We start from the raw sequence: 14,262 nt of genomic DNA, 5'->3' as shown, positions 1-14,262 counted from the left end.
AAGACTACATCTGTGGACTTAACAGGCCGAACACAGGTATCCCAAAATCCATGGACAGAGGAGGGTTATGGACTTACCTGGCAGCAACTGGTATTATTGCAATTTGCTATATCTAGATTTCAAAGACATTGGGAATGGAAACCATTATTGGCACCTTTATCATGGTGAGAGGTAGAAGGAGTATATTTAGTATAAATAAAAGAATGAGTTTCTTCACATAGGAAAGTCCTCATGAACAATGCAGGATCCAAATCTGGACAGTCATATTCATTAGTCTGACCACATCAGCAATCGCTGTTTTGCTGCTCCTCACTGGAGCAGCAATTATGAGATGCTCAAGAGTAGATATAACCATCAGAGCTGGGGTACAGCAGACTGGGGATGGGATGCTCATTTCTAGATCCAGCCATGACTGGAAGGCCTCGATCACAAAGTCTTAACTTATATTAGCTTCTTGGTCTTTATATTGGAAAAATTGAATAATTTTCATTTTCCAGGAAATCATCAATATAGTACATGTACATTAATAAACATGGGTACAATAAGAGATATGTTGTGTGGAGATTGTACAAAAGGTCTTGTCCTTTAGTTATCTAAATACATCTGAAAAATTCAAACTTTAATACTGGTAATAGGTTTTTGTTTTGCCACTGAAGAGCTCACTTTTTCCAGTCACTTGTCCTCAATAACATGTGTGCGGGTATTGATTATATAGAGACACCAGGCGCTGATTAAGCCCTATAGATTAAATTAAAACAGAAACACATAAGCCTTTTCATTATTAGTTCACCACTATGGATACATTTTCAGCTGTAAAGCATTTTAAAAGTGATCCGGTTTTGGTATACATTTGATGTAAACATATGGAAATTAAACGTCATAGTTTGATAGTGCAAGTGTCCCCATAATAAAATTTTTAACATATACTTTAAGGTTCCTATGGAACTGAATTAGTGAATCTTCGGTATCGTGCGCCACGGACTTCTTTCAGTGTAGCACAAAATGTGTTTTGGAAAACATGTTTATATTGTGATTGATAATCAAGTGAGTTCATCCTTAACTATGCGAAAATGTAATATTCTACACTCCTGGTTAAGTCAGTGTTTGCGTTATGAAAAAGGAAAGTGCCTTAGAAAATAGTTATCTATTAGCATCAGTTAGCTAGTTGGGAACACAGCCCAGAACGACAAACGCCGTTTACCTTGGCTTTTGCTCTTTTTGTTCCAGCTCTGTTCAGCCCTCACATATACGCAGCTGCTCACCAAAATAAGTGAGACGCTGCTGGACTAAAGAGTTTCTTGAAGCTGGATAGTTTTCCTATCTCCGAGTGAAAACATGATCGGTCAAAAATTACTGTTTTCCGGGTTAAGGACTTCTGCAAGTCGGTGGATTAATCGACTCAATGAAGGTGAGACGTTTTTAACCCACGTGTCTTTTAAAAAAGGTTACTGGGATACGAATACAATTCAAAATTAACTCTAAATATGTTTTGGGAAACTTCTATTGCCGAGTGGCTTTGTTCTCCAAATATGGTAGTTGTATAATAGGACTCTTTTCTTCAGGCTGTTGTAGACTGTTCAGTATTAACATACAGCTGAATTTATTTGACATAGAATAAGTACCGTATCAGGTGTTTATTCAGAAGTAATCACATTGTAATTATTTATTCATTCCCAAGGCATAAACGGGCGTGGTCAGGCGTCCTTTTCGTCTTGCAGCCCAAAGGTGTGCATCGTTGGCAGCGGTCCGGCTGGTTTCTACACAGCTCACCATGTCATCAAGGTAGTTTCTGCAATGATAGTGTTTAAAATACAACTGAATCATCACTGATCATATTAGGCTATTTTGAAGATATGATGTATAAAGATTACTCAAATTCCATACTTTGTGCCAAACTGTAAAAACATATATTATATTAGACCTTTAAAAGTAATTTTCTGTCAAGCAGTATACAGTATATTAACAGATTGTGGGTACTGCTGTGTTTAAAAAAAAGGCTCAGTCAATCTATAGTACTACACTTTTTTCAATGAAACAATAAATAAAGTATTTTTACACAGCTGAAGTTGAAGGAAACAATGAAGTAAATGAAGCACGGGTATACATTTTTGTATGTTTTTTTTATATATTTTTGGGATGTTTTATAGTGCTTAGTTACTTATTTAAATAATAAGAGTACTCTCTGATGATGCACTAATATAAAATTAGAATTTCATTTAAAAAAAAACAAACTCCACAGTGGTTTTATTTTCAAAGTTAAGCCCTCAAAATTCAATTTTATAAATGAAAAAGAATATTACAAGAAGACAAGCAGGTTTAGAGTTATGATGAGCACATGCATTTGCGTACTACACACTTTGATCTTATTTAAAAGCTGATAAGATAGACAGTTTTCATTATTCAACTGATAAAACATTTGTCAGAATAAATATAATTGTCTCACTTTTACAGTAATACAAGTATTCAGACATATTTATTGTTGCACTAATATCTTTGTATTTATGATCATCACACTCACTGCCCTCTTGCTCTCTCTTCATTTTCCATCAGGCCCGCCAAGATGTGGAGGTAGACATTTATGAACGTCTGCCCGTCCCCTTTGGCCTAGTTAGGTTCGGAGTGGCCCCTGATCACCCTGAGGTTAAGGTCTGTGCTAAGAGTGTTAAGAGTGCTAAACACACATGTAAGGACAAGACAGTGTAAAAACAAGATGAGTCAGCAAGCTACAGGGATCTTCCATTTTAGTCTTTAGAATTATCATTACACTGAAGCTGATTATCTAAAATAAATAGTATAAGCAGTCAATAATAACAGCAAATCAAGATAAAGAAAGTATTCTTAGCAGTCATCTCACCTTTAGACAGAGCCATAAAATGTTCTTGAATCATTTTCTTTGAATAAATTGGATCTTTTGTTCCTGCTAGAATGTCATCAACACATTCACCCAAACAGCCAAACATTCTCGCTGTAACTTCTATGGCAATATCAACGTAGGGAAGGATGTGAGTGTTGAAGAGCTGCAGCAGGCCTACCACGCAGTTGTACTGGTAAGAATGGGACACTGCAAAAAAAATGTATTGAAGAAAACTGGTGTGAGCATCCACACAAATGTTTTCTTTGTGAATGTTCTGGCAGAGTTATGGGGCAGAAGATAACAGGAAAATGGGCATTCCAGGAGAAGATCTGGCTGGTGTCTACTCTGCTAAAGACTTTGTAGGCTGGTACAATGGATTGCCCAGCTGTCAAAAGGTGGAAGATTTGCAGACCAAACCTTATATTGATGGTGTGATATTTAAAAATAGAGACTTGTAAAATGTCAAAAAAGTATGTATGTGTCTGTGCATGTGTGCCTGCATGTGTGTAAAGAAGCATAACAACATGACAGGATGTAATTCAAGGTTATTTCTGCTTTTTCTGTCCAGCTGAATCCAGATTTGAGTTGTGATACAGCAGTCATTCTGGGTCAAGGCAATGTGGCCTTGGATGTAGCAAGGATCCTGCTGTCTCCGATTAACATTTTAAAGGTGAGCAATGCTCAAGTAAACATACTGCAGCCACAACACAATGCATCAAATGCTTAAAGGCAATAAATGGATTCCCTCATACATTCCTCTGATTATTAAAAATCACATCTTACTTTTGGAACTTTTAGATAAGTTCATTTTATGCTCCCACTGTCTGGCTTTTGCATGTTTTCAACTTGAAAAACTATTTTAATGCCAATTCTCATCCATTTTTACTTTACTATGTAGCTATGACACTATATAAGACCAATTCTCAACATATACATAATTTATATACCGTACATTGATCCTATTTGCAACTGATGGCCCTGAAGCAATCATAAGCATTATGGTTGCTAATATACCTAAGATACAGTATAAACCCAATGGACCCCAATGTAACCCTAATCAATGAATTGAAATTTGGTTTAAATAACATTTGATTATGGCATCTCTAACAGTCATTGAAGATTGAGACTCCTGAGATCATTCTTTTTGTCTGCAGAAAACTGACATCACCCAACCAGCCCTGGAGGCCCTGGAAAAGAGTCAGGTCCGCAGGGTGCTGATTGTTGGGAGGAGAGGACCTATCCAGATAGCCTGCACAATTAAGGTATTATTAACAAACAAATCATCTGCACATTTTTTCATGTTTTGGGCCTTTTCTGCATTAACGACTTTTTACTGATATCACTAATATTACACCCACTTCACCCTCCCTCACAGGTTTTGTGAGGGAGGTGTTATGTTACGGTAAGTATTGACTTGAACATTTTGAGAAGAGCAAGTTCAGGGGCTTTAGATGTCAAATTAGGATGTTTCCAGATTGGCATATTGTCTTCAGCATGATGATCTCACAAGCATATTTTACCAAAGGGAATTTATTACATACATTTCATAGAGTGCTAGAGTGCCAACAGTGCTTTATGCTGTTAATATATTATAGATGAATGGTTCTTCTGACATATTTGTGCCATCCACAATGTTTTGTCTGTCTATAGTATTGGCATAAAGCAGCAGTATTAATCATGTTACACTAGTTAAGTTTTAAGCAAAAACTGTCTTTAGAATCCATGATGGGTTTCTTCAATATACAGGAGCTCAGAGAAATGGCAAAACTCCCAGGCACCAGACCCGAGATGTTGGCTGCAGATTTCGACGGTATCACGGAGGCTCTTAAAAGTAAGCAATGAAGCTTAATCTGTTTCTTATTGCATTTTCCTCCTAAAAAAATAACTTTGGCAAATACCTTATTTAAAAATGCACCATTTAATCTGCATACTAATTTTTTCAACAAAGGCTTTGGAACAATGTGGAATGCATAACACTTCCAATATATTAACCAAAGGTTGTACTTGGTTACATTTGTTTTGTATACATAATAATTATGAATTATGTTTAAAGTACACGTTTATGTGACCTTTGAATGAAGCAGTTGCCGTTCAAGATGTAGTGAGGAAGGAAGAAACATTTTGTTGTTACCAAAAATGACATGTAGCTCATAATTGCTGAAATGAGCAGAAACTGTTTAAAAGCACATGCACCAGCTGGTAAATGCTCTGTAGGTTCCATTGTGCAAAGATGTTGTCTTGGCTGAAAGTGACATTGATTAAGGGTGCTGTTGATTGAGGGTGCTGAGCTCTTCTGACATTGGGTGATAAAACTTTTGTCCATCTGTGTTAAATGTTGTGATAAAGCAGAAAGTGCTGTTATTGGAGACTGTGTGATGACAGCGATGCTATGGCAAATGTTTGTGGTTACAGACGCACATCAAAAACAGTGCATGAACAGGCAATGGTTAAAGGCCATTGTGTAAAGCAGGCAGTGATGACTGAGCTTTAGGTGCTGTGCATTTAAAAATATGGAACTGTGTTTGCTCTGATGTAGCATGTGAAATTCTGCACAAGTGTGGATTTATGAAGTTTGGTGGATTAAATTCCATTTGCCTTTCAAAATGTTAAATGATAAAAGTTCCCTTGCCTTGATTACTATGTTTTGTTGACTCCGATTTTTAATGTGGAATGTCCAATAATATTTCACACAATTTTTAGCATCTAAACTCAAAAGAAACCAAATATGTCACAGCCTTTTTGCTGATAATGTTGTTGTTAAATTGTTTGCCCCACTGCATCATATTAAGAGGGTCCCAGGTTCATTTCAGGGCTCAGGGCCTTCCTATGGAGAGTTTGTTCTGCTCATGCCTGTGTGAGTTCGCCCAAGATTGTTTCATCCTATTGGCCAAAAGCATGCATGTTAGGAAGACTGACAGGAGGCCTCAACTGGGAGTGGGGGTTAAAGAGGTATACTGTGATGGACTAGTGACATGGTATTCCTTTCTCTTATCGAGTAAGAGTCTATCCAAGTGCTCCAGTAGAGTCCATCCATTAGTGGATGAATGACTGGACGATGAGATGCACAGGTAGCTGTGCTAGCATCCAGTTATTAATAAGGATAAGTAGCTATTGGTCATGATTTCATATTTCCTGATGATAATTGTGTTTGGAAGAGTTTTAGTACATTATGGAGGCACACAAGGAATAAACAATATCTGTTATGTCAGATGTACCAAGACCCAGGAAGCGTCTGACAGAGCTTCTGCTGAAGACTGCTCTGGAGGTGCCTAATGAGGAGGAGCAGGAGAGACGAAGCAAGGCCTCCCGTGTGTGGGCCTTCCAATTCTTCCGGAGCCCTGTTGAAGTCCTGGCCAGCCCAGACAAGACCAGGACAGCTGGGATCCGACTGGCTGTAAACAGGCTCGAGGTAAACTGAACTCTTTCATGTGTGATTAGATGGTCTTTTTTAACTCTTATCACTATTATAGATTTATCCAGCATTATCCAGTTCCAAATAAATACAAAATACATTATTGACAATCAGTAAATGATAAATTTCTTGTCTGAAAGTAAACCTTTTCAGTTTATCACCACTAAAGTTTCACAGTTATAGTCATCTTCCCCACTTCTGTTAACAGTAGTTCTACCAAAATATGAATGTTTTGTTATAAATTTTTTACTCTTTTAACAAAGGTGAAGTCATACATCTGTTATTTCAGAATAAGCTTAGTAAGTCAGTAGTACATTCGGGATAGGCAGAACCAACATCAACACTTTGTGATCACAATGACTAACCGATAAAGTCTCATGTTGTTGGTGAGATCATTATAGAGCAGATATTTTAGTCTATCCTCTCATTTTACATATGAAATGATCCAAACATTGGTGAGGACCAGTGGCAGCTGGGCAATAGAAATTATAGTTGGAGCCATCCGTGCATTATGTGACATTTCCCACATTGTATGCACATGACAACTGACAGCACAAGTGTTTTTTCCTTTGTTAAAAAAAATAAAAAGGGGGGCTTTTAAGCAGTCTTTCTAAGTCAAATATACAGGAGTAAAATCAAACTTGAAACAACTTGAGTTTTTCCATGTTTCAGCTTGTCTCTGTTTTCAGGGTTCAGGTGAGAGAGCACAAGCAGTGCTCACAGGAGAACTCGAAGATGTTCCATGTGGTCTGATCATCAGCAGTATAGGCTACAAGAGCACCCTCATTGATCCGTCAGTACCATTTGACTCACACAAAGCTATCGTCCCCAACATCAATGGCCGCGTGCAGCAAGTGGCAGGTATTCAGAAAATATACAAAAAGCAAGTTAAGCAGAAACAAATGCAGTGAGGCCATGTTTCATTTCAGGTTTATACTGTAGTGGATGGCTGAAAACTGGTCCCACTGGTGTCATAGCCACCACCATGAACAATAGTTTTGATACAGCAAAATCACTGTTGGATGACATGGCCTCAGGAACAGTGGATCTGTCTGCTTCCAAAGCTGGTTTTCACAGCATCACTGGTCTTCTAGAAAAGAGAGGTACTCATTCCGTTTCACTACATCACATTTTTCCAGAATCTGCACTGGAACCTTATGCTCTGCATGTTAAAATAGCAAGCAGCAGGTATTCCTATGGAATTTCAAGGGTTTGATTGTGGCTCCAAACTATTGTATGTGGATTCAAAGGTAGTTTTCTCTGTCAACTGGACTGGGTTTCTTCTCTTGAAGACATTTCGCCTTCTATCCAGAAGGCTTCTTCAGTTCTGAAATCGCTGGGGAGAGAGGGGGGGGTCAAGGAAGCTATCCATGTTAAATTGGAAAAACCATCCTTAAACAGGTGGTGGCCTGAGCCACTTCCTGTCACCCACATACAATGCAGTCCTCCACTCCTTCCAACAGCAAAACAAACATTCACACCATTCCAGGAGACCCAGTGACTCATCACCATGTGATCCAGCAGACAAAGGGGAGACACCTCAACAGAAACTAGGTGAACGACCCGACCAACGAACCTGCTAACGACTCTCAGGTGACCACCCAGATCATTAGCATGCTAATGGTCCATAGGGGCTATATATTTTCAAGCTCTCTCCCCCCCCAGCGATTTCAGAACTGAAGACGCCTTCTGGATAGAAGGCGAAACGTCTTCAAGAGAAGAAACCCAGTCCAGTTGACAGAGAAAACTACCTTGGATACAATGACCTGGATGACTGAGAATTTACACAGACATATTGTATGTGGAAATAACTTGTTTTGTGTCTACAGGAGTGAAACCAGTGCTTTTCTCAGACTGGGAGAAGATTGACAGTGTGGAGACAAGTAAGGGTGAAGCCATTGGAAAACCCAGAGAAAAAATATTAACTGTGCAGGAAATGCTCCAAGTTGTGCATAAGTGAAGCAAGCATAGCACCTACAGGTGAATGAAACAGTTTGTGGTGCATTGATGGATATCTGCTGTATTTTATTGTAATGAACTAAATGTCCTTTATACTTTTGTTTACAACATTTAACTGATTTCTACATGCTGGGTTCTGGCCAAAGTGTACCATAAGACATGGTTTAGAAAGTTTAACATGACATGTTGCATGTACCACTATTGACAGATTTAGTGTAACAGTAGGCCAAGCAAGATTCAAAAGCTTGAGCTGAAATTTGAGTATTCAAGTTGACATTTGCCAATGCCTGAAGTCCAATAATTTGAAACATGTCAGGTCGATAACACCAATCTGTTGGCACCATGTTGCTTTAATACCCATGGGGGGGGGGGGGGGAAAAGGTAAACTTTCCAGAAGTACATGTTAAGTCCCACGATGTTTAGTACACAACAGTCCAAGTTTGCTGTCTCGCCGCACGCCGGTCCCGATTGTCAGCCTGCGCCCAGCCGCCGTAGGTCGCGTTGGTCGCGTCAGCCTGCGCCCAGCCGCCGTAGGTCGCGTTGGTCGCGTCAGCCTGCGGCCCGCCGCCGTAGGTCGCGTTGGTCGCGTCAGCCTGCGCCCAGCCGCCGTAGGTCGCGTTGGTCGCGTCAGCCTGCGCCCCGCCGCCGTAGGTCGCGTTGGTCGCGTCAGCCTGCGCCCCGCCGCCGTAGGTCGCGTTGGTCGCGTCAGCCTGCGCCCAGCCGCCGTAGGTCGCGTTGGTCGCGTCAGCCTGCGGCCCGCCGCCGTAGGTCGCGTTGGTCGCGTCAGCCTGCGCCCAGCCGCCGTAGGTCGCGTTGGTCGCGTCAGCCTGCGCCCCGCCGCCGTAGGTCGCGTTGGTCGCGTCAGCCTGCGGCCCGCCGCCGTAGGTCGCGTTGGTCGCGTCAGCCTGCTGCCCGCCGCCGTAGGTCGCGTTGGTCGCGTCAGCCTGCTGCCCGCCGCCGTAGGTCGCGTTACATTTGTGGTCTTCAAATGAGTTTGCCAGTTTTCCAACACGTTGTTTTAAGATTGAAGCCCGTGTTTCCACTTCAATGGTTTCCACTTGTACTGAAAGAAATAGTGGACTCCTTTCACATTTTTAAGTCTGACCTTTCGTCGCATGAAAATTAGACTTGAGCTTCAACCTGCAAACACTTTCAGTGCAACAGTTGAGTTTCAGTTGCAATAGAGCATAGTTGTGATTGGCAGTTAATGCCAAATATATTAAATAGTCACATTCAGAATAGAATCAAACCTTCTTTTGCATTTCTCTCCAACTTGGACTCCATTAACTGGAGAAGTTCAAGGACCTTCCCTAAACCAAGGTCTTTGGGAGATGAGTCTAAAGCCCAAGCAAAATTAACTTTAATTTCATGGAACAATTATACTACACATTTTAATTTGGGTGCAATCGTTTACCTTTTTTCTGCAACACCTCTCCATTTACCCCAACTACTGATGGTGAACCTGCACATTAAAAATGGCTGTTAGTTTCTTTTGGAATATGGCTCTGAAAGCATAAACAACTTTTCCTAAATTGTCTGAAGTGTGCCAACATGTCCCCAAATGCAGCTGCCAAGTTTTTTTTTTTTTTTTTTTTTAAGACGTCGGGACAAAAACATGGACAGCATCAGTATATTTAATAGACATATGCAATTGTGCACATTTTGTCATGATACTTTCACAGAAACAAACATGGGGTCAAAAGAAGTCACCACCATAAAATGCATAAGGTATTTTTCTAACCAAAATGTTTAAAAATTTCAGGCATCTTATCACCTCTTGCAATATAGTTACATTTTCCTAGAGGGAAACAACTTTGAAATTTGAGACTAAGGGTTAGTTCTATAGTTTACATGCCTTTCATCTTGCCATCCCACTGATTAATCACAGGAGGCATTGTGTTAAGCAATCTTGTTAGGACTTTTTTGCTTGCTGGCATGAAGATTTTTTTTGACAGCAGTCTTCTTTCACAAGTCTATGTACATATTACCCAGGTAGGATGATAAACAAAAGAAATTAAACTCCTACTCAAAGACTTCATTGAAGCTACTTATAGGACAACTCCAGAATGTTCTTATGAGCTGCCACAGTTTCTACAGCCTCTTCAGCATGTAGGTTGTCCTCTCCATTCAGATTTTTGAATTATGAGGAGTTTGCATTTTTTTCCAGAGGAAATCTCTCCAGTCATATGGCTGTAGTGGCGATTTGTGTGTCAATTATATTAGTCCAATTCAATTACAATTTTTACCGTCACCTTAATATAATTTGCCAAGTTATCTTCATCTAGGTAGCCAAGGAGCTTTCTAGACAGTTTTGTATTATAAGCTTTAAGAAATACTTTGGCAGTGCCCAATGTTTCCCAGTACAAGTCCTTTAATGTTCTGTTCAAAAATAAACAGGCTAATTAAGGCTGTATCCACCAGATATGGTCTTGAAGTCTATAGAGTCCATTACTCACCCAATGAGTGCAGTTACAAATTACCAGTATTGAAAATCTAACAAAATGCAAAAATAATACACCCACCTGTGACCAGCCAAATAGCCAGAACAGACATAAACCTGGTCCAAACTACTTCCATTGTAAGAGCTTCCAGTCCCAAGGAAGACTCTCTGCCTCAGATGTCATGTTTTAAAGCCCATCCTTCAGGCAGAACAGCTGTTGCCAATGAGCTCAAATTGATCCTCATGAGTCAGCCCTCACTGTGACTGAGCCCCGTCTCTGGCACCTTTCAATCTCACAAGAATAGATAAAATTTCTTAATCTGTTTGGGTGTTGTCTCAAGATAAACGTGCATTTATTTCACATTAGCCATCAATGCCTGAAAAAAAAGAAAAGTTCAAACTTGAGACTATTTTTGGTTAAAGTATACTGAACGGATTACATTCAGCTACATTAAAATGTCATTTCATGTCATCAGCAGTATACCAAAAATTGTCCATACTTATATGTCCAAAATACTGATGTATGCATTGTTGGGTCACCTTCATATAATCTTTTTTTTATTTTTACAATAAGTTTGTGTGTGTGTGTTTATGTGAGAAGGGGGGTGTTTTTAACATTCTAAAAGGGGAGAATTATGGTCATTATTTTTAAGCCAATTTAGCAACAGGCAGTGATTATCTTTTAAGGGTTCCAGTAGTGTAACCAGCCTAATGTACTGACACATTAGATTCTTTAATTTCCAAGACGTATCAAGAAATTTTGCAGTGTGTAGGTTGTCAGAAGAGATGTCAAAAAAAAGCTTAGCACTGGACCAGAACCAATGTATCTCAAAAGTCTCAGCTGACTTAGTGTCTTATTTTAGCCTGGTTTCCCTTTTTTTTTACATCTTTTTTTTGTGTACTTGTGTACTAGAAAAACTGAGAAGTAGACAATGCAATCACATCAGGGTTAAAGGGTGCTTTAATTATGGTAAGTATGTATCATCAGTATATTCCATATGTGTGCTCCTTTCCATCTCTGTATCTGTCCAGGTAGCGCAGTGGCCGTCTGTGAGGGTATTTGACCTGTGGAGGGTGGTAAACTGGAGGCCTGATGAACTCGAAGACCGGCTCCTTCATGCCTGTAGGGATCAAGAATCAATGCGAGAAATGACATATTATTCATTGAAATTCTACTACTTCAAGAAAGAATGTAATTAATTGACTCACTAAGCGTGCTGTGAAAAGTTTTGGTGACTGATTCATCCCACTGGGACTGGAAGAAGGCCAGGCCTGCAGGAGTGATGCTGTCCTGGTGCTTCCTGTAGAACTCTAATGTGTTGAATGTACGATCTTTAAGGGAATGACTGAAGGAGAGACATCGGCTCAGTGTCTTTTGCACAATTCACAGAAAACAATTTTGTGACCAAACATCTGTACATACTTCCTTTCAATGCACCAAAGTTGGAATGCTGTAAATGATAATCAGGTATGTTTGCTTACCATTGCAATGGTCTGATATCCTCCTTGAAGTCGATGCGTGCGTCCTGTTTAAAGAGGACATAAATGTAGCGGTGGAAACCTGTTCCTCTCGCAGGGAAGGGTGGAAGGTAGTGACACAGCTCTTGACCAGCCTGCACTGCCTTTCCTGGTATGTTTCCTCTGTGGTAAACATGTATAGCAAAAATGGAGGTCAAAAGATATCTTCCTCAACATGAAAACATGACATCAACTGTAACACAGCAATCTAGATACATTAACCATAACAAAAACTTGTTCTAAAATAAAGATTTATCATCCAACATGACATTAAAGACGTACTTACACCAGCCAGTGGATATATTCAGCTTCATTATCCAAGAGATGCTCATCTGAATATTAAAACATGCATTTATGTATAAAATTTTGAATAACTATAACTCCACCAATTATCTTGCTTCATTTATATAAAACTGGATGAAAATTTCATCCTGACCTGGACTAGTAAGCAGAAGAGTCCACAGGGAGCCCTCCTCTGCATCAAAGCTAACCTCAGGTAGAGATGCAGTCTAGATGGGGGCAAAAAAAAAAGCAAAGGATAATGGTGAATATCTACAAATTCAAAAAGGCTCCCAAGGTTAAATGCCTTCATGGAAATATTAAGAGCAGTTATGTGTTTGACTCCATGAACATCAATGAACTGCAACTAACTCAACATACTTCGGTTGGTGTCAGTCGATTCCCATAATGCACGTGAACAGTGTTATCCTGGTTATAGCAGATGTGGAGTGGGACCTGTGGTATGAAATAGGCCATTGAGAAAAGATCTTTGAAAACTCCATAATGATCTGCTAGCCTCTTTATCTGAAATGGGCCATTGCTTTGTTCCCAGGTCTCTTGTACGCGATCTAGAGGGATTTTGACTGTGAAAGAAATGAAGTTAGCATATTTGACTCAATTATAGATTTAAACATGAAGTGTTCCTTTTAGATAGTGTATGGTCAGCTTACAAGTTTGCCTTCTCAGTGCCCTTTCCAGTTCCACATTCTTTTTGTTGTTCTTAATGATTTTCTGCCTCTCCCTCACTTGAATGGTCCTGCAGGGTCTATAAAATGGCATTCCAATGTCCACTCGTTCAACATCTGCAACAATAACCTTCTGTGAATTTTTGAAAGTTTAGCCTTGACTAAATAGCTCATAACAGTTTCATATAGTCAGAAGGAGAAAATCCCTTGTTCTTCCTCACCATTTACAGGATCAGCCTTTTCCAAATAGCCCCTGTAGGTCTTCCACCACACTTGTTTGTTTTTAGCCTCCTCTGCTTGCCTCAGGTAAGGAGTGTAGCTGCGGTATTTCTCCAATGACTCCAGGTTTTTCACGTCAATCTCATCATTTGGCATTGGTCCTAGAGGAGTATGTTTACAGACAATTGCTAGCATATGGAAAAATTCCTTAAAATTAATCAATTGTGGTATGCACAGATGTTATGTTTTTAAATGGCCGCTTGGAATCTCATCAAATTTATTCTGAAACAGAATCACATGCTTAATTACACACTTTCCACATTTTTAAATCAGAGAATAAACATACAATGTCTGATAGTAAAAAAAAAAATTAAATGCCCGTATACATGTCGGAAAACTACCTACAAAATAGTAGCTCGTCCAATTATATCACTAAAATTGCGCCTTATAATAGCCAATTTAGGATCCAACTAATTTCTGCATATTTTATTGGAATTTAAAACAAAAGATTCCACAAATTCCGTTTAATCGACAACAATAAAGTCTGACACAATTCGAACCACATGTTTTCTTTTCTTAACATTTCACCCACGTTTGACTTTTCACGTTTTATCTCGATTTCGACACGCTACTGCGACAGCATGCTAGTTAATGGTGCAAGGACATGCTTATATACAAATACGAAAACTAAATTTTCACATTTAACTCAATGTAATCATTTGAAAAATAAATCGTAGCAATACCTGTAGTAACAAGTGTCCTCGCAGTATTGACAACTAAATCTGTTGCATTTCGCAAAGCAAAAGAACGTATCATGCGCAGCGCCATCTTGGAATGAGTTCCGGGGGTTGGGGAGGGAGTTCCAAAAAATACGGTAGCCGAAAGGGAGAACACT

General features: G+C 39.6%; 3 protein-coding genes across 8 annotated transcripts; 1 reads left to right on the top strand and 2 right to left on the bottom strand.

Moving 5' to 3' along the window:
- The first annotated feature begins 947 nt into the window (after positions 1 to 947).
- Positions 948 to 12,473, top strand: fdxr (ferredoxin reductase). 4 transcript variants are annotated; one of them, XR_008953972.1, is made up of 14 exons: positions 987 to 1,408; positions 1,679 to 1,782; positions 2,551 to 2,646; positions 2,925 to 3,047; positions 3,136 to 3,249; positions 3,423 to 3,524; positions 4,009 to 4,116; positions 4,601 to 4,685; positions 6,064 to 6,263; positions 6,956 to 7,127; positions 7,196 to 7,369; positions 8,096 to 8,246; positions 11,579 to 11,635; positions 11,698 to 12,473. XR_008953972.1 is itself a non-coding variant. In XM_057056611.1 (13 exons), the coding sequence occupies exons 2-13, from the start codon at positions 1,336 to 1,338 to the stop codon at positions 8,224 to 8,226; spliced, it is 1,482 nt and encodes a 493-aa protein (XP_056912591.1). In that variant the 5' UTR covers positions 948 to 1,044; positions 1,228 to 1,335; the 3' UTR covers positions 8,227 to 8,591. The 4 variants fall into 4 exon arrangements, 3 of the variants coding, with proteins under 3 accessions (XP_056912591.1, XP_056912600.1, XP_056912583.1); XM_057056611.1 differs by lacking the exons at positions 11,579 to 11,635; positions 11,698 to 12,473 and having other exon boundaries at positions 948 to 1,044; positions 1,228 to 1,408; positions 8,096 to 8,591; XM_057056620.1 differs by lacking the exon at positions 11,579 to 11,635.
- LOC130539206 (uncharacterized) lies at positions 8,275 to 10,859 on the bottom strand. Of its 2 annotated transcripts, none has more exons than XM_057057418.1 (4): positions 10,748 to 10,859; positions 9,640 to 9,687; positions 9,481 to 9,562; positions 8,275 to 9,290 (listed from the first exon to the last, which is right to left on the bottom strand). In XM_057057418.1, the coding sequence occupies exons 1-4, from the start codon at positions 10,800 to 10,802 to the stop codon at positions 8,645 to 8,647; spliced, it is 831 nt and encodes a 276-aa protein (XP_056913398.1). In that variant the 5' UTR covers positions 10,803 to 10,859; the 3' UTR covers positions 8,275 to 8,644. The 2 variants fall into 2 exon arrangements, with proteins under 2 accessions (XP_056913398.1, XP_056913396.1); XM_057057416.1 differs by having other exon boundaries at positions 8,275 to 9,288; positions 9,476 to 9,562; positions 10,748 to 10,858.
- On the bottom strand, positions 11,609 to 14,256 carry mrpl38 (mitochondrial ribosomal protein L38). 2 transcript variants are annotated; one of them, XM_057057006.1, is made up of 9 exons: positions 14,111 to 14,256; positions 13,370 to 13,555; positions 13,134 to 13,265; positions 12,844 to 13,046; positions 12,620 to 12,692; positions 12,470 to 12,515; positions 12,148 to 12,306; positions 11,875 to 12,011; positions 11,609 to 11,786 (listed from the first exon to the last, which is right to left on the bottom strand). In XM_057057006.1, the coding sequence occupies exons 1-9, from the start codon at positions 14,193 to 14,195 to the stop codon at positions 11,650 to 11,652; spliced, it is 1,158 nt and encodes a 385-aa protein (XP_056912986.1). In that variant the 5' UTR covers positions 14,196 to 14,256; the 3' UTR covers positions 11,609 to 11,649. The 2 variants fall into 2 exon arrangements, with proteins under 2 accessions (XP_056912986.1, XP_056912996.1); XM_057057016.1 differs by having other exon boundaries at positions 13,370 to 13,528; positions 14,111 to 14,248.
- Positions 14,257 to 14,262: the final 6 nt, after the last annotated feature.

The sequence above is a fragment of the Takifugu flavidus genome, chromosome 1, assembly GCF_003711565.1.
Source record: "Takifugu flavidus isolate HTHZ2018 chromosome 1, ASM371156v2, whole genome shotgun sequence".
In the NCBI taxonomy this organism is placed as follows: domain Eukaryota; kingdom Metazoa; phylum Chordata; class Actinopteri; order Tetraodontiformes; family Tetraodontidae; genus Takifugu; species Takifugu flavidus.
Note: the sequence above shows the minus strand (reverse complement) of the source record. Positions and strands in the feature narration are given on the sequence as shown.

What these genes read in the sequence shown, in the direction of transcription:
- fdxr (XM_057056620.1), top strand. Translation starts at nt 1,336, where the DNA reads ATGATCGGTCAAAAATTACTGTTTTCCGGGTTAAGGACTTCTGCAAGT. An exon ending in CTGATCACCCTGAGGTTAAG is followed by an intron (nt 2,647 to 2,924) that starts GTCTGTGCTAAG and finishes TGTTCCTGCTAG; the next exon opens with AATGTCATCAACACATTCAC. An exon ending in AGATAGCCTGCACAATTAAG is followed by an intron (nt 4,117 to 4,600) that starts GTATTATTAACA and finishes TTCAATATACAG; the next exon opens with GAGCTCAGAGAAATGGCAAA.
- LOC130539206 (XM_057057416.1), bottom strand. Translation starts at nt 10,802, where the DNA reads ATGGAAGTAGTTTGGACCAGGTTTATGTCTGTTCTGGCTATTTGGCTG. An exon ending in AGAGGTGTTGCAGAAAAAAG is followed by an intron (nt 9,563 to 9,639) that starts GTAAACGATTGC and finishes CTTGGGCTTTAG; the next exon opens with ACTCATCTCCCAAAGACCTT. An exon ending in GGAGAGAAATGCAAAAGAAG is followed by an intron (nt 9,289 to 9,475) that starts GTTTGATTCTAT and finishes TATTTCTTTCAG; the next exon opens with TACAAGTGGAAACCATTGAA.
- mrpl38 (XM_057057006.1), bottom strand. Translation starts at nt 14,195, where the DNA reads ATGGCGCTGCGCATGATACGTTCTTTTGCTTTGCGAAATGCAACAGAT. An exon ending in ATCGACTGACACCAACCGAA is followed by an intron (nt 12,693 to 12,843) that starts GTATGTTGAGTT and finishes GCCCCCATCTAG; the next exon opens with ACTGCATCTCTACCTGAGGT. An exon ending in GATATCAGACCATTGCAATG is followed by an intron (nt 12,012 to 12,147) that starts GTAAGCAAACAT and finishes TCTCTCCTTCAG; the next exon opens with TCATTCCCTTAAAGATCGTA.